Source organism: Ctenopharyngodon idella, chromosome 8 (genome assembly GCF_019924925.1).
Source record: "Ctenopharyngodon idella isolate HZGC_01 chromosome 8, HZGC01, whole genome shotgun sequence".
Classification (NCBI taxonomy): Eukaryota; Metazoa; Chordata; class Actinopteri; order Cypriniformes; family Xenocyprididae; genus Ctenopharyngodon; species Ctenopharyngodon idella.
In genome coordinates, this window is record NC_067227.1 from 1,760,001 (window position 1) to 1,778,867 (window position 18,867).

The window sequence follows — 18,867 nt, forward strand, 5'->3', positions numbered from 1 at the left end:
GCATGTTTACCATGATGTAGCATCTCCTCTTCTTTTCAGAACATTTTGAAGACGTCTGGGCATCAAGGTTATGAGTTTCTGGAGTTTTGGTGTTGGAATTTGGTCCCATTCTTGCCTGATATAGGTTTCCAGCTGCTGAAGAGTTTGTGGTCATCTTTGACGTATTTTTCTCTATAGGTGAAAGATCTGGACTGCAGGCAGGCCAATTCAGCACCCGGACTCTTCTACGACGAAGCCATGCTGTTGTAATAGCTGCAGTATGTGGTTTTGCATTGTCCTGCTGAAATACACAAGGCCTTCCCTGAAATAGACGTCGTCTGGAAATCTTTATATACCTTTCAGCATTCATAGTGCCTTCCAATACATGCAATCTGCCCATGCCGTATGCACTTATGCACCCCCATACCATCAGAGATGCTGGCTTTTGAACTGAACGCTGATAACACGCTGGAAGGTCTCCCTTCTCTTTAACCCGGAGGACACGGCGTCCATGATTTCCAACAAGAATGTCAAATTTGGACTCGTCGGACCATAAAACACTTTTCTGCTTTGAAACAGTCCATTTTAAATGAGCCTTGGCCCACAGGACACGACGGCGCTTCTGGACCATGTTCACATATGGTTTCCTTATTGCATGATAGAGCTTTAGTTGGCATCTGCAGATGTCACGGCGGATTGTGTTTACCGACAGTGGTTTCTGGAAGTATTCCTGGGCCCATTTAGTAATGTCATTGACACAATCATGCCGATGAGTGACGCAGTGTCATCTGAGGGCCGAAGACCACGGGCATCCAATAAAGGTCTTCGGCCTTGTCCCTTACGCACAGAGATTTCTCCAGTTTCTCTGAATCTTTTGATGATGTTATGCACTGTAGATGATGAGATTTGCAAACATTTGTTATGTTGTCTATGTTCTATTGTGAATAAAATATTGGCTCATGTGATTTGAAAGTCTTTTAGTTCTCATTTTATTCAAATTTAAAAAACATCCCAACATTTCCGGAATTCGGGTTGTAAACTAAACTAAACTAAAATAAAATAAAATAAAATAAAATAAAATAAAATAATAAAAAAAAAAAAGTAATTATTATAATTATTATAGTTATTGTAATTATTATAGAAGTTTTTTTGTTGATCAATAATCAAATGATTTTAATTACTGTTCCCTTTCAATAAAATAAAGTAAAATAAAATAAAACCAAACAAAATAAAATAAATTAAAATAAAATAAAGTAATTATTATAATTATTATAGTTATTGTAACTATAGTTGTTTGTTGATCAATAATCAAATAATTTTAATTGCTATTTGCTTAAGAAAGTGTTTCCATAGAATAATAATAAACTAAACTAAAATAAAATAAAGTTAAAAAAAGTAAAATAAAACAATAAATAAAATAAAATATTGAATTATTTTAGGCTATATTATTCCCTGATGTTTAATTATAATATTAATCAAGATTTCTTGCACACCAAACAGTCATAATTTATGTCTACATTACCATCTGCATTCGCTTTTGTACATCAGTAACACTTAATTGTTCTTATGTCAAAACTATGATGATTTCTGAATAACTCATTTTTGCAGGGACAGTCCTGTTTTCCTGACGCGGCCCCTTTAAGCGCCTCTGTTGTAACTCCGGCCAGCAGGTGGCGTTGAGCGCAGATGGGCAGAAGGAGTTTCACGCGCAGAATGAGACGCGGCTGCGCTTTCAAACCGCCGCGGTTTGTTTTGACACGCTGGGACTGGGTGGGTTAGTTATCAGTCTCTAGAGTGGAAACCACGACAACGGCATTAACAAACAGGTAATCCGTTTTTAACTTCTTCTAACACATAAAAGAAAAAGACCAAATCAGCTTTAAACCGCTTGCTGTAGCTTAGACAAAACAAATCGATGTTTGTTATTGAAGGTACACATGCATATGATACATAAATCTGTCGTAGGTCGTAGAGATTTGAGGAATACTCTGGACAAATTAGCCAGAGACACGCTATTTTGACGATTGTTTGTATATCGATGTCTGTTCTAAAGAGTGCAGGAGAATGTTTTTCTTGTCAACAGAGAAAAGGTCTTCTGTATTAGGCTAATCTACTGATGTTTTATTTAGCTGATATTCATTCTTCAAGTGACTTAAATTAAATTTATTAAACTTAAAGTCTTCCCGGGGTAACCTAAAGTTCTGCACACGGTCATTTATTTGCTATATTTTAGTCCTACATGATCGTTTTTTTCTCTCACATTTTTTTGTTACTGCAACTGTAAGACGTTTGTATGTTAATCAGTGTTAGGTCTAATTACACTACTAAGTATTTAATAACTATTAATTACTATTATTAGTAATTTAATTACTTTTCCCTTGAAAAAGTAAAGTAAGGCATTACTCTTGTTTTTTTTCCCCCTGTAATTTAACTAGTTACTTCTGATGTAATTGCATTAAATAATGTATAGAACAATTCTATATAAAACAATAGTGAATTTAAAATCAAAATTTAACATCTAATATTAACATGTATGTTTCTAATGTAACCTGATCTTCTTAAATTCTTTGGTGAGTTTAAGAATAATTTATGCAATTTTCTATTATATATTTGGAAGAATTAAAAGAGCAGTTTCATGTCTATTCTTGTATTGTTGACCTGGTTGAGGTTTAGAAAGTAACAAGTAATGCAGTACTTTTTAGAGAGAGAGTAATCAGTATAGTAATTAATTAATTATACTGTTGAAGATGTAATTAGTAGCTAAATACTTTTTTAGAGTAACTTACCCAACACTGATAAAGTTTTAAGATGTGAAGTTCACTCCAAGTGTACATTCATTCAAGAAAAATCCTCTTTTCTTTCCTGTTTATGTGCTTTTCTCTTGCTCACAATTGTCATAGTTCATAAATCATCCCTACAGCTTCCAGACACCACACCAGATCTTACATTTTTCCATCTTGATTTAGGTTGCATGATGCTGGAGCCGGCACAGATCCGTCGGAGAGGCGCTCAGGACTTTGAGGGTTTCTATGATCATGTGTGTGCATCTCAAGGATCAGCTCCTGTCCGTGCGGTGAAGGCCAGCCTGAGTCGAGGGATGTTAGATTTTAACCCTGATCCCATCAGTCTAGCGGACTGGACGCCCATACTGTCAGCCCTGGCCATCAACAAACACCTCCAGCATGTCGCCATCAAGAGCTCTTACCTCACCAGCACTGGAGCTCAAAGTTAGTTAACAGACAACCACATCATATATGCTCAATGAGTGTCTGTTACAAAACACATCTATTTGAAATATCATGTTACACTGTACTGCACATGTTATGTAATGTGTAGCACGGCATCTAGAACTTTTGTACAGCCCAGCACTAAATTGCAAAGTAACTTATTAAATAGAAATGTTTTAGTTAAGGAAGCTGCCCTGGTGCACCGAAACTCAGAGTGGTGAATCTTGTAACGATTGAGTGTCTTTTTCTTCTCAGGTTCGTACAAGGCTCATAATAAGAAGAAGACTCCTGTGATTCATTTCAAGAATATGACGCTTCAATTGTGTAAGGCTGTGCAGAAGTGCCTGTGTGAGTCCAGCAGCCTAAAGACTCTTCATCTGCACGGTTTGCCATTGAGAGAGAGGGACCTCACCGCACTCACAAAGGTGGAGCTAAATATTTACTCGCTTTTATTTGTATTATTTTTGTTTCATTTTATTATTATTTAATGTTCTTTTACAAACCCGATTCCAAAAAAGTTGGGACACTGTACAAATTGTGAATAAAAAAGGAATGCAATGATGTGGAAGTTTCAAATTTCAATATTTTATTCAGAATACAACATAGATGACATATCAAATGTTTAAACTGAGAAAATGTATCATTTTAAGGGAAAAATAAGTTGATTTTAAATTTCATGGCATCAAAACATCTCAAAAAAGTTGGGACAAGGCCATGTTTACCACTGTGTGGCATCCCCTCTTCTTTTTATAACAGTCTGCAAACGTCTGGGGACTGAGGAGACAAATTGCTCAAGTTTAGGAATAGGAATGTTGTCCCATTCTTGACTAATACAGGCTTCTAGTTGCTCAACTGTCTTAGGTCTTCTTTGTCGCATCTTCCTCTTTATGATGCGCCAAATGTTTTCTATGGGTGAAAGATCTGGACTGCAGGCTGGCCATTTCAGTACCCGGATCCTTCTTCTACACAGCCATGATGTTGTAATTGATGCAGTATGTGGTCTGGCATTGTCATGTTGGAAAATGCAAGGTCTTCCCTGAAAGAGACGACGTCTGGATGGGAGCATATGTTGTTCTAGAACTTGGATATACCTTTCAGCATTGATGGTGCCTTTCCAGATGTGTAAGCTGCCCATGCCACACGCACTCATGCAACCCCATACCATCAGAGATGCAGGCTTCTGAACTGAGTGCTGATAACAACTTGGGTTGTCCTTGTCCTCTTTAGTCCGGATGACATGGCGTCCCAGTTTTCCAAAAAGAACTTCAAATTTTGATTCATCTGACCACAGAACAGTTTTCCACTTTGCCACAGTCCATTTTAAATGAGCCTTGGCCCAGAGAAAACGCCTGCGCTTCTGGATCATGTTTAGATATGGCTTCTTTTTTGACCTATAGAGTTTTAGCCGGCAACGGCGAATGGCACGGTGGATTGTGTTCACTGACAATGTTTTCTGGAAGTATTCCTGAGCCCATGTTGTGATTTCCATTACAGTAGCATTCCTGTTTGTGATGCAGTGCCGTCTAAGGGCCCGAAGATCACGGGCATCCAGTATGGTTTTCCGGCCTTGACTCTTACGCACAGAGATTGTTCCAGATTCTCTGAATCTTTGGATGATATTATGCACTGTAGATGATGATAACTTCAAACTCTTTGCAATTTTTCTCTGAGAAACTCCTTTCTGATATTGCTCCACTATTTTTCGCCGCAGCATTGGGGGAATTGGTGATCCTCTGCCCATCTTGACTTCTGAGAGACACTGCCACTCTGAGAGGCTCTTTTTATACCCAATCATGTTGCCAGTTGACCTAATAAGTTGCAAATTGGTCCTCCAGCTGTTCCTTATATGTACATTCAACTCTTCCGGCCTCTTATTGCTACCTGTCCCAACTTTTTTGGAATGTGTAGCTCTCATGAAATCCAAAATGAGCCAATATTTGGCATGACATTTCAAAATGTCTCACTTTCAACATTTGATATGTTATCTATATTCTATTGTGAATAAAATATTTTATGAGATTTGTAAATTATTGCATTCCTGTTTTATTCACAATTTGTACAGTGTCCCAACTTTTTTGGAATCGGGTTTGTACTTTTTGTAGGACTGGGCGATATGGCAAAAAATAAAATCTCTTTTTTTCAGAACGATTGACCGATTCACGATTTCGATTTATTTTTTAAATGTTTAACTAGTCAACTTAAAAACGTAACTACCATATGATTCAAGTAACATTCTCTTTATTAACCAATCTGGTTAAAAAAAGTTCTATTCCAAATGCAGCACACCTGAAGTGATCAACATGCTGTAAATGTAAAACAAATTACTTATTTGTTAAATATCTTTGCAGAAAATATGCATGAAATTTGAAGGCAAATGTTGTACAAACTTATCTTAAATCCTATATAATAATATAAAATAAGAAAAATTCTAAATATTTTTTTGCCAAAAAGTAATAGCAATAAATAACACTAGTAATAGACTATTATTAACAGCGAATGCTTTGTAAAAACAGAAAACAACAGCAGCTAATAACAGCAGCTGTTTGATATTTCAAACATGAAATATCAAACATACAGTAGTTCTTTACAGGTTTTTGCATTCCATTACACTATTTTTCCTATTGTTTTTATGTTTGGTGGACATGTTTGGCTGTTGCACTCGTGTCTCGCGTCTTTTGCAGCGTCTCACCCATGAAACGGCATTCTAAAAACGTGGCGGTCAAGTTAAAAAAAAGTTCAACTCGTGTTTAATAACTTTGCTTTTTCCCCATTCCACTGCCACCGTCTCGTGGGGGCAGCGTAACGTAATAACGCATTTCTGAGTGAACAGCCGCTTAAGACCAGCGATGTGTTCTACGTTTGTAGAGCGTCACGTGAGAGCGGTTAATCAGGCGCGCCATCAGGTGGTCGTTTATCATTGCTGTATTGTCAGCATGTCTAATTGTAACGTTTGCTAACATTTTTATTCAATTTATAAACATTAAATTTGAATTAATTGTAAAAATCTAAAAAATAACCCAGCCCTAACTTTTTGATTTATTTATTTTTATTTGCAACATTGTTTTGGTTGTGCTTTGGCTCTGTGTGACTGTGTGAATAATTTTTTTTTTTTCTCATAACTAAAAAAAGAGAGAGAGAGAGAGATTGTCATACTGCTCATAAAACATTCACTATAATTAGGAATACAACCAGTTTAGATGGAAAGGATCTCAGGCTGACGAGCTGAAGAAGTTACTGTATCTTTACCCATTAATAGACACGTTACTTCCTTGAAAATAAATTCCAGCACAGCGCTAAAACAACCATAATGAAATGAGCTTCACAATAGATAATGCTTTACAATGAACTCTGTTAGAGAGCTACATATGACAATTAATCTGTTCAATAAAATACCTTACTCACCTGTTGAGTAATAAAAATGGCATCATTTACAACCCTTATATTAGAGCTGCACGATTCTGGATAAAATGAGAATCACGATTTTTTGGTTTCAAATAGGGATCACGATTCTCCCACGATTCTGAATATACAACCAAACAAAATAACATGTAATCTACTAGAGGTTCTGACAAAATATAAATTGCTGACTCTAATTGCTGAAAAATGTTTGAATGAATTCAATGACTCATTAATAAATACTTGTTTCATTGCTGGATGAATCAGTGTTTTTGAACGAATCTTTTGAATGAACGATTCAATGACAAATACATTTTTTAACAGTCAGTTGTCGCCACCTAGTGGAATTAGATGTAATTGATACAACCATTATTTGACGTGCCAGGTTCGTTTCAAAAGGTAGTTTGCTCTTTTTTGATCGCTATCGTAGACATCGGTGTTTAAATACTAACTTAAAACTTATATCTCAGTACTTCTGTGATAATGTGAATATTTGTAACACAGAAATAACTAATGTGTGATTCAAAATGGCTCTCTCTGGCTCTGGCAGCATGAACACAGATTTGAACGTTCCGGTATGATTTTGTCAAAGGTTTAATAGATGCAGGAGAATGAAGTAGGATCGCATGGGTGCTTGAATCGAGATCATGATCTTTTTTACGATTAATCGTGCAGCTCTAACGTATAACGTTTCAAATCCCTCAGTTCTCATCATCTCTGAAAAGCCGAGCTAATGTTGATTCTTGTTTTATTACAATCTCTGTCTCGTTCTCTCTCCTCTGTTCGGTGTTTTTTTAAAACGGGTGATTCTCCGAAGGTTGGAGATTTAGCTGCTCCATGTCAACCTTTCTCACCCGTTGTGACAACTAACCTCTGCCACTCCCACACCGGACACACGCCAAAGTAGATGGAGAAACTTTTCTCTATTTACGGCTATGACGTGCACGGGCGAGTAACGCATGGAAGATTTTGGAAGAAGGATTGATATATTGACTCATTTAAATTTTTTAAATTTTGAACAAAAAAAAGTTACATAGTGTACCTTTTTTCATATTTAATTTAATTATTATTATTTTTTTTATTTATTGTTTGAAAACATGTTCAGATAACGTACTAATTTCTGTTCAGGGTTTAGCTAAGAGTGTGTCATTGGAGCATCTCTCTTTAGCACACTGTCCGATCGCAGATCAAGGTTTGGAAGGTGAGTTGAAGTTTTGATTCTGCCCGTCAGACATTTTACTGTTTTGAGGAAATCAGGATTTATGTCACTCACAGAGCTGGTAGATTACTTACAAATTGTAATCCATTACAGAGTCCAAATTACATGACAAAAGTTGTCGTTAGTAACTAGGGATGCACCGATCCTATAATCAGATCAGGTATCGGCTCCGATACTGCTATTTTTGCCGGATCGGGTATCGGCCGGATGGGACCGATCCAAATCCGATATTGTGCGTGTACTATTTCTGTGTTATTGTTAAGCCCCACAAAAGGCACAAAAACATTAAAAAGCACCATAAAGTTTTCATGCACTATATTCCAAGTGTTCTGAAGCCATTCCATAGTTTAATTTGAGGTACAGATAAATATTTAAGTCGTTAAATTAAAGTTCACGTAAATGCCTCCCTCCGCTGCGGCTGTCAGTTATTTTCCATTCAGCATTCAAACTACGTGTTGCGTTCGGTTACAACAGTCAACACAATGAAACTCTCTCCAAGATGAATCAATGTTTCTATTATTATACTTCATCTGTAGACAAAGATACCGGTAATACAATACGCATCAGTATATCTTCACTTTGTGCTTTGAACTTTTCAATGCGGAGTGCTGCCGCTCAGTATGGGAGCCGTTCATCTTATAATACTTTTGCGCAATGAAAGATTGTTAATAGCATTTTTTGTTCTGTCCTATATATCATAAGTTACTGCCTCATTAAAAAAAACCCTCCACTATAAATTTAAAAGAAATGTCTTTTAATTTTATAGTATATATTTATCTATAAATATATTTACTTTATGTCATGTATGACTCAAACATTCATGAAAAACAAGCCATGAGTCAGCTGGACTCCTGTTTATTTTGAATGTCTACCAAGCTAGTGAAGCCATTGGTTTATTTACAGTTGTTGCACTGATGCACAATTATTTAATAAATAATTCACTACATTTGTGTCTGTTTGTTATTTTGTTTTACAAAGTTAGGAAAGTTATGTTTAAGTCAAGCCTGATGCCTTGCACAAAAGAATGATCCCAGTTTCTTCCACACAGTGAGGCATACAGTTTATTAGGTAATTTAGCACTTTTTTTTATTGTTACTTGAATATAGGATCGGTATCGGCCGATACTGAATCTCAGGTATCGGAATCGGTATCGGAAGCGAAAAAGGCAGATCGGAGCATCCCTATTAGTAACATGATTGTTTATCACATTGAGTTGAATAGTTTAATATTGTACCATATTTATATAAAAATACAAAGAAAACGAAAATATATTCCATTCTTTATCAACATAAGGTGCATTAAATATTACATTACATCAGGGTTTCCCAGACTGTGAGTTTTGAGTTTAATGAAAAGCTAATAATTAAATCGTACAAATTTAAAATTAAAATTAATAATTTTAAAATAATAAAAAATATAATTTAAAATATGTTTGAAAGACAGAAGCCTTCCAAAGACAGCAATACATGGTTAAATGACTTACTGTTGTATAAACATTGTGTTTATATGAATTGAATTGTTATTAATGCAGAAAATATTTTTGTTGTTATTGTTCTGTCATTCAGTCATTTGTCAGAGTGTGAAATATTCATCAACGATTAAGACCGTGGATTTCACTTCCTGTAACATTACCTGGCAAGGAGCGGAGCATATGGCGAACATCATAAAGGTACAAGGCAACGTTTATTAGTATAATTCATTCCTGGAAACTAATTCATGAGTTTCATCTGTTGTTCAGCACCAGGCAATGAGGCGGCATAGTACGGCGTGGGTGGAGACTCTGCGCTACAGGAGGGCGGAGTTTGAAGCCATGAGCGGACTGCGCAGAGTTACTCTAAATGACAACATTCTGATCGGAGACAGAGGAGTGATGGCACTCGCCCGTGAGCTTACAGAGGACCTGTGGGTCAAAGGTTCGAGAACTCATTCTTCAACACAGGCGTATATATTTCACAAGCACATGTACACCCACATTTCCACCTTATATTCCCCTAGCGGTGGACCTGCAGCGCTGTGGCATCTCTAATGAAGCAGCTCAAGTTCTAGAGCAGATGCTTCAGTCCAATTCCACTCTGTGTGTGCTTGACATCAGGAGAAACCCGCTGATCGGTAACTGATCCAAAACTTTGGGGTTTGGGGTCAAGAAGATTTATGTTTTTGAAAGAAGTCTCTTCTGTTCAACAAGACTGTATTTATTTGATAAAAAATGCAATAATATTGTGAAATAATATTAAAATTTAAAATAACTGCTTTGTATTTGAATATATTTAAAGGAATAGTTCACCCAAAAATGAAAATTATCCCATAATTTACATCATACGTTGGGTCAAAGATCACCCTTCCACCAGAACTTGACACTCTCGTGAAAACACATTATAAAATATTAGTTAGTTATTATAGCCAGATATTACAGTTTATAAAGTTTTAAAAAAGGATTTTTTTTTTTTTATACAAAAACTCATTGCTTCACTTCAGAAGGCCTTTATTAACCCCTTGTAGCCGTATGGATTACTTTTATGATGGATGAATGTGCTTTTTGTAGCTTCAAAAACTTGGACGCTATTCACTCCCATTATAAAGCTTGAAAGAGCCAGGATATTTTTTAATAAAAGTCATATACACCTAGGATGGCTTGAGGGTGAGTAAATTATGGGATAATTTTCATTTTTGGGTGAACTATTCCTTTAAAAATGTCATTTTTTTCCTTTGATGGCAAAGCTGAATTTTCAGCATCATTACTGCAGTCTTCAGTGTCACAAGATCCTTCAGATTATTATCAATGTTAAAAACAGTCGCACTGCTTAATATTTTGGTGGAAACTGAGATACATGTAAAATGGGTTGTGAATGCAGTTATATGTTGACTTTAATATTAATATTACTAATGGATAAAATGTTAATGGCATCTCAAGATGATCTTTGATCAGCACTTGCCCTCTGAGACCCTGTTTCCACCTGGTATTAAGATGCGTTTTGGTTGATCGGATCACAAGTGGATGATGCTAAATACAGGTGTAAACGGGGTGTAAAATGTTTTGAGCTCGACCACTTCCAGGGGTAGTGGAAAACACATTCAACCAGATTGCTTTCATAGTGTAGACGCTCATGTGGTTGAATGTGTTCAAACAGCCACAAAAGACCACCTACTCTCCACCTACTGACCTAATGTGTAAACATTATGGGAAGCGCTCTAGCCAGACGGGATTTAATCTTTGTCGGCTGAAGACCCAAACACATTTTAATACCAGCTGGAAACAGGGCCTGAGATAACAACTCCAAATCATGTTCACATTACTTTATCAATTCTTTCCTTTTCTTCTAGATAATAATGTGGTGAAGTCAGTGCTTAAAAAAGTTCTCATGAACACCAAAAGCCATGACTCACAGGTCTGAAAACTTTTGCATCTTTAAATGTTTTAGATTATTAGATATTAAATGAATCTGTTGTTTCTTGATTAAAATGTAATGAGTATTGACCACATGTGCTGTGCTCATACTGTCAGTGTGTTGTGTTTCAGTATCTTTGGCTTAAACCTCCTTCTCCTAAAGACACTGTTGATCAGTCACGGCATTTGAGGAGGAGGAACACAGGGAAAGCTTCATATCGAATCGGTATTTGCAGTGTTTTGGCTATTTTTTTTTTTTTTTCTAGCAGTGAGATGTTTAGTATGTTTTACTGGACTGTTTCCTGTCATTCTCTACAGGATCTCGCCGGTCCTCATCCGTAAACTCTGTGTGGAGGCCTCCTCGGCCCGGTTCAGTGGGGTACGTCCCATGGCGCACTGCTGCACGGGCGGGCTTACAGAGGTGAGCGCAATGATGTTAGTGATATCAGTCTCAGGATAGATTTCAGAACTGAAGTGTTACCTCACAGAATTCATCCAGAAGATCTGCTTTTCCATTCAAGTCAATAAGATAACATGAGCATGTCTCTCTTTGTTGATCTGTAAAGAGGTGCATCACAGGCTGATGGGGCGACAGACCAGAGTTTTCAAGTAAGGGCTGTTTTATGATTCATGATTTCGTGCTCTGTAGTTTTTGTTATTGTTAAAGTGAGGTGCGTTGAGGTTGATGATGGTTTTCTTCATCAGAACGCCACCTCTGTGCGGGTAACCGTGGAGACTGAGTCAGAGTCCGAGGAGGTGGATGATGCACATGTACCGAGTCCTCAGGAGAAAATCACAAGCTACCAGTTCAGAAGACTGCAGACAGAGAACAGCCGATTACAGGTAACACAGCAACAGGAAAATAATTAAATGTCATTAAACATTAAACAATAGAAAACAGCTATTTTAAATGGTAATAATATTTCACATTATTACAGTTTTTACTGTGTTTATGATCAAATAAGTTCAGCCTTGGTGAGCATAAGAGACTTCTTTCAGAAAAAAATCTTAATTATTCCCAGAATGTTTGACCGCTAGTGTACAGTAGGGGCCACTTTGGCCCTTTAGAAAATAAACTCTTCTCAGACTGTTCATTTATGCTTACATGCATCACATTCTTTTTCCTCAATTTTTCAGTGTATCTCATATTTCATCTCAAGCTATTCACACACACTGTTGGTAAATGAATACACTAACTTAAGAAAAATAAAAACAAAGCTAAATTGTTGAGTGTTGTGGGAAATGACTGGGTTGTCAATTTAAAAAAAAAAAAAAAAATTCCATGCAATATATATTGAAATGGCTTTTGAAATTGAAATTTTATTTCCTTCTGTTTAGATTTAGTAAATATGTAATCATGTAATAGTCATTATTTCTATGGCTAACTTTCATAGTTTGAAGACTGAAAGTGTGGGACAAGTGCTCCCAAAAAAGAAATGCAAGCGTAGAGCCCTGAATAATGATAATAATTAAACATTTTTTTTTCTTTTTATTACTCTCCTTATTTATTACGACTTCCACATTGGAATAAAAATGCAAAATAACCAATTTACAATACTGTTATTTTATGTTTTTAAAAGAAGTCTTATGTTCACCATGACTGCATTTATTTTAATAAAAATACAGTAAAAACTGTAAAAATATTATAACAATCTAAAGTAACTGTTTTTATAAATATATTGTAAAATGTAATTTATTCCAGTGATCAAAGCTGAATTTACAAAAAAACCCTATATGTACACTACAGCGGTGCTTGGTTTTGATCTTTTGTTATCTAATGTAATGACATTCTTACATTTTTAAATGTGGCTTAAATATACAGTTAAATATATTTGGTGCCACTGTATTCATTAAGGATAATGTGGTGCACTTCCTCCCCTCACCCACAGGTGGAGCTAGAAGAGTGTCGGCTGAGGCTGGCAGAGGAGAGGAACACCAGACTGAAAACCAACTCTCGTCTGGTGGAGGTACACGTATCCCCAGTTATTCTGTTGGTAAAATGAATAGTAACATGTCAGAAAGTAATGTTAATATGTATCTTCCTGTAGCTGGAATTGGAGAACGAGCGTTTGCGCAGTCTGAATCAATCCCTGTCTGAAGCCCATCTCAACGCCTCTGTTCTAGAGGATGAACACGTGCTGGAAAGCATCGAATCCTCCTTCCACAAATTCCATGCCTTTCTAGACCTGCTGAAAGATGCTGGGTCTGTCTGATCTGTTAGCAGATATTTCATATATCTACTGAATGAGTGATGCAAGTTTTGTGTCTTTTTTTTCTTCAGAAGTCTTGATGCCAGATTATTATTATTTTTAATATTTGAAGATTTAGCTGTGATTAATTGGGAGTTTCTTGATTCCTGTTAGGCTGGGCCGGTTTGCGTCTATGGCTGGAATAGACCAATCAGACTTTGGGCTTCTTGGGCATCCTCAGCTCTCCTCAACAGAGAGGACACACTTCAGCCGAGAGAACCAGAGAAACCAGGAGAGGAGGGAGAGTTCAGCCGTGAGTAGACATAAGAGAACAAGACACATTCAAAAATGATTTAAAAGAGATTCAAAAGTTTGGGTGTCAGACTTTTTTGAAAGAAATTAATATGTTTAAGTAATTATTCAGTAAGGATGCATTAAATTGATCATAAGTTACAGTAAAGACATTACAAATGTTACAGAAGTTTATTTCAAATAAATGCTGTTCTTTCTATTCATTAAAAGGGACCTATTATGCCCCATTTTACAAAATGTAAAATAAATCTCTGATGTCCCCAGAGTGTGTATGTGAAGTTTTAGCTTAAAATACCCCACAGATAATTTTTTATAACATGTTAAAATTGCCACTTTTTAGGGTTGAGCAAAAATGCGCAGTTTCAGTGTGTGCCCTTTAAATGCAAATGAGCTGCTGTGCTCAGCCTAAGAGGGCGGAGCTTCAAGAGCTGATTCTCCGGTGTCAGGAGTCAGTCAGGACGCACTATAATGACAGAAACTGCGAATATATGCTGCATGGAGATAGAACAGGTATAGTTTAGTTCAATTACGGTTATAACTTATATTGTCTTCTTGTTTTTATCCACTATATTAGTACAAGCCAGTTTACCAATGAGATTTATAATTTTAATTGTACTTCACACAAAAGATGAAGCGTCTGTTTTCACTCTAGAAAATCTCTGTAAGAGCTTAATAAAACACAGTGCAAGTGTGCATTAAAATATTATCCATAAACTCTCTCTCTCTCTCTCGCATTATTATCAACATACACAGCGAAGTACACAGAAACACTCGTTACAACTAACAGTAAACAAATATATAAAGACCTTATGCCTTTTCGGGTGGTGCTTAATAAACTGGTAAACTTTATATCCTTAAATCAACTCCGATGAACTGTAATAAAGTGCTCTCATCTTCATTACTGCCGTATCCAGTATCACTCTGGAGGCTGTAAGCTGGATCATGAGCAGTTTACTGATCTATCCTTGAGTAACAACTATTTAGCACAACCTCTGTTTTGTGTTGTTCCTTTGTATTGACATTCGTTCACAAAGTCCTGTGTGAAATGATTCATGCAGACATAAACGAATTTCGGTAGAGTTGAGGGAGCATTTTCTTCAAAAACAAAGTTAATCCACCTCGTCTTCAGCGGCTCAGATTTAGGGAGTAAATGGAGAGAGCTATGTGGATTAATACATCCAGCTACAGAACGCCTAAAACGCTTGGGAGACATTCTCGTCAGTGCAGAAATGGCGGACTGTGAACTCGCTCAGGGCGGTTCTGTGTTAAAACGGCAGTGTCTGTCAGCATTTGTGGGCGGGGCCTGTGGCTAATGTGACGTCACACTGCCAGGGAACTGGAAACGACTTGTTCTGAAACACTGCTTATGATTTATGGGGATTAAAAAAAAAAGAGTGGTTGGATTTTTATCATTATAGGGTGGTTGTGTACACACACTGCCAACACACATTTATGTCCAAACACCATGCAAAAGTGAATTTTGCATAATAGGTCCCCTTTAAAGGATCATAAAAAAGGATCATATTTTGTTTCCACAAAATATGGAACCATTTCTGTCATGAATCATGGTTTCCACAAACATATGAAGCAGCACAACTGTTTTCAACATTGATAATAATCAGAAATGTTTCTTGATCATCAAATCATCATATTAGAATGATTTCTGAAGGATCATGTGACACTGGAGACTGGAGTAATGATGCTGAAAATTCAGCTTTGATCACAGGAATAAATTACATTTTATAATATATTTTTTACATAGAAAACAGCTTCTTTAAATTATAATAATATTTCATTGTGTTTACTGCATTTTTAATTTAAATAAGTGCAGCCTTGGTGAGCAGAAGAGACTTAAACAAAAAATAAATAAAACACATGCCAACCCCAAACTTTTGAGCGGTAGTGTAAATTGGTTATTTTATATTTTTATTCCAATTTGGAAGTCCTAACAAATGAGAATAATCAAAAAAAGAAAAAAAAAAATCATTATTCATACTTGGAAGGTAATCTTACCGACCCCAAACTTTTAAATGCTAGTGTATTTATTGTTTTATTTATAAAATTATAATTATTTATTGTTATTATTATTATTATTATTATTATTATTCCTCTAATCTCCACACAGATGGCAGACATCCCTCAACCTGAATCAAGGACCCATTCAGAACCTCTTTTTAATGCTGAAGACATTCCCCAGCCTCATTCCCAACAGGAAGTGCCTCTACTTCCAGTCAGCTTGTGTGGTGCCTCCCAGACGTTACAGGAGCCGCTTGAGTTTGAGGCCCCGGAGCAGAGCCGACAGGACCCCTCGAGCCGTCAGAGGGCCAGCGGAGGCTCTCGCTCAGGAAGTTCAGTCAGCAGTGTCAGTCTTCAGTCCAAAGACTCAAAGTCCTCTCGTGCAAACGGATCAGTGTACTCAGCTCTGAACTCCAGAGCCTCTAGTCTGTCTCCGTTGGGTTCAGGCAGACAGAGCTCTTCAGGAAGCCGGAGAGGTGCTGCTGGACTGGTTGGGTTCTAGCTGGAGAGCTTGGCTAACATAAAGACGTTTAAATGTTTGTTACTGCTGTCATCTCGACCTGTCTGGTATATATTGAGACTGAACCACCTGTTCTAATCCTGTTATGTTTGTTTGAAAAGTTGCTGTGCTTTATGACATTCTAGGTTCAGGATGTGGTTTATTCACAGATATTAATGTTGTTTAGTTTTATAGACTGAAGTTTTATTTATAGAATATTTGCAGTTCAATGACACTAACGTTATTGTATCAGACTTTTTGCTAAATTGATTGATATTTGTGATTGATGAAAACAGTGAAATCAAATTTGCCACCTGCTAATTGTCTTGTTTTTTTCTATGAATAATTTTTCATTTGAAAATAAACCCATTTTTGCACATACTGTATGACCTGCGTCATGCAATACCTTGCTGTTTGCAGTATGAAATTTTCTTTAGTCTTTGCCATTTCTGATTCAGAAATACTATATATATATATCTATATCTATCTATATATATATATATATATATATATCACACACACAGTGGGTACGGAAAGTATTCAGACCCCTTAAATTTTTCACTCTTTGTTATATTGCAGCCATTTGCTAAAATCATTTAAGTTCATTTTTTTCCTCATTAATGTACACACAGCACCCCATATTGACAGAAAAACAGAGAATTGTTGACATTTTTGCAGATTTATTAAAAAAGAAAAACTGAAATATCACATGGTCCTAAGTATTCAGACCCTTTGCTGTGACACTCATATATTTAACTCAGGTGCTGTCCATTTCTTCTGATCATCCTTGAGATGGTTCTGCACCTTCATTTGAGTCCAGCTGTGTTTGATTATACTGATTGGACTTGATTAGGAAAGCCACACACCTGTCTATATAAGACCTTCAGCTCACAGTGCATGTCAGAGCAAATGAGAATCATGAGGTCAAAGGAACTGCCTGAAGAGCTCAGAGACAGAATTGTGGCAAGGCACAGATCTGGCCAAGGTTACAAAAAAATTTCTGCTGCACTTAAGGTTCCTAAGAGCACAGTGGCCTCCATAATCCTTAAATGGAAGACGTTTGGGACGACCAGAACCCTTCCTAGAGCTGGCCGTCCGGCCAAATTGAGCTATCGGGGGAGAAGAGCCTTGGTGAGAGAGGTAAAGAAGAACCCAAAGATCACTGTGGCTGAGCTCCAGAGATGCAGTCGGGAGATGGGAGAAAGTTGTAGAAAGTCAACCATCACCGCAGCCCTCCACCAGTCGGGGCTTTATGGCAGAGTGGCCCGACGGAAGCCTCTCCTCAGTGCAAGACACATGAAAGCCCGCATGGAAGGACTCCAAGATGGTGAGAAATAAGATTCTCTGGTCTGATGAGACCAAGATAGAACTCTTTTTGGCCTTAATTCTCAGCGGTATGTGTGGAGAAAACCAGGCACTGCTCATCACCTGTCCAATACAGTCCCAACAGTGAAGCATGGTGGTGGCAGCATCATGCTGTGGGGGTGTTTTTCAGCTGCAGGGACAGGACGACTGGTTGCAATCGAGGGAAAGATGAATGCGGCCAAGTACAGGGATATCCTGGACGAAAACCTTCTCCAGAGTGCTCAGGACCTCAGACTGGGCCGAAGGTTTACCTTCCAACAAGACAATGACCCTAAGCACACAGCTAAAATAATGGAGTGGCTTCACAACCACTCCGTGACTGTTCTTGAACGGCCCAGCCAGAGCCCTGACTTAAACCCAATTGAGCATCTCTGGAGAGACCTAAAAATGGCTGTCCACCAACGTTTACCATCCAACCTGACAGAACTGGAGAGGATCTGCAAGGAGGAATGGCAGAGGATCCCCAAATCCAGGTGTGAAAAACTTGTTGCATCTTTCCCAAAAAGACTCATGGCTGTATTAGATCAAAAGGGTGCTTCTACTAAATACTGAGCAAAGGGTCTGAATACTTAGGACCATGTGATATTTCAGTGTTTCTTTTTTAATAAATCTGCAAAAATGTCAACAATTCTGTGTTTTTCTGTCAATATGGGGTGCTGTGTGTACATTAATGAGGAAAAAAAAAATGAATTTAAATGATTTTAGCAAATGGCTGCAATATAACAAAGAGTAAAAAATTGAAGGGGGTCTGAATACTTTCCGTACCCACTGTATATACAGGTGCATCTCAATAAATTAGAATGTCGTGGAAAAGTTCATTTATTTCAGTAATTCAACTCAAATTGTGGAACTCGTGTATTAAATGAATTCAATGCACACAGACTGAAGTACTTTAAGTCTTTGGTTCTTTTAATTGTGGTGATTTTGGCTCACATTTAACAAAAACCCACCAATTCACTATCTCAATAAATTAGAATACTTCATAAGATCAATAAAAAGGATATTTTAAACCGAAATGTCAGGCTTCTGAAAAGTATGTTCATTTCTATGTACTCAATACTTGGTTGGGCCTCCTTTTGCATGAATTACTGCATCAATGCGGCGTGGCATGGAGGCGATCAGCCTGTGGCACTGCTCAGGTATGTGTGTATGTGTATATATATATATATATATATATATATATATATATATATCTATATATCTTGTGTATTGATAAAACAGATAAAAATTAATGCTAGTTATTTTAAATCCACTAATGATTATTATTAGTTAAATATTTT

The 18,867-nt window shown here is 36.9% G+C and overlaps 1 protein-coding gene across 1 annotated transcript; it reads left to right on the top strand.

The window, feature by feature from the left end:
- The first annotated feature begins 1,672 nt into the window (after nucleotides 1-1,672).
- On the top strand, nucleotides 1,673-16,608 carry cep78 (centrosomal protein 78). Its single transcript, XM_051904271.1, has 16 exons — nucleotides 1,673-1,805; nucleotides 2,946-3,206; nucleotides 3,462-3,631; nucleotides 7,731-7,803; nucleotides 9,387-9,490; nucleotides 9,560-9,734; nucleotides 9,817-9,930; nucleotides 11,143-11,207; nucleotides 11,339-11,432; nucleotides 11,525-11,627; nucleotides 11,773-11,815; nucleotides 11,912-12,049; nucleotides 13,096-13,173; nucleotides 13,255-13,409; nucleotides 13,570-13,708; nucleotides 15,833-16,608. Exons 2-16 carry the CDS (start codon nucleotides 2,951-2,953, stop codon nucleotides 16,223-16,225), a joined length of 2,100 nt encoding a protein of 699 aa, XP_051760231.1. The 5' UTR covers nucleotides 1,673-1,805; nucleotides 2,946-2,950; the 3' UTR covers nucleotides 16,226-16,608.
- The last annotated feature ends 2,259 nt before the right edge of the window (nucleotides 16,609-18,867 follow it).

What these genes read in the sequence shown, in the direction of transcription:
- cep78 (XM_051904271.1), top strand. Translation starts at nt 2,951, where the DNA reads ATGATGCTGGAGCCGGCACAGATCCGTCGGAGAGGCGCTCAGGACTTT. An exon ending in CAGGAGAAACCCGCTGATCG is followed by an intron (nt 9,931 to 11,142) that starts GTAACTGATCCA and finishes CTTTTCTTCTAG; the next exon opens with ATAATAATGTGGTGAAGTCA. An exon ending in CGACAGACCAGAGTTTTCAA is followed by an intron (nt 11,816 to 11,911) that starts GTAAGGGCTGTT and finishes TTTCTTCATCAG; the next exon opens with AACGCCACCTCTGTGCGGGT.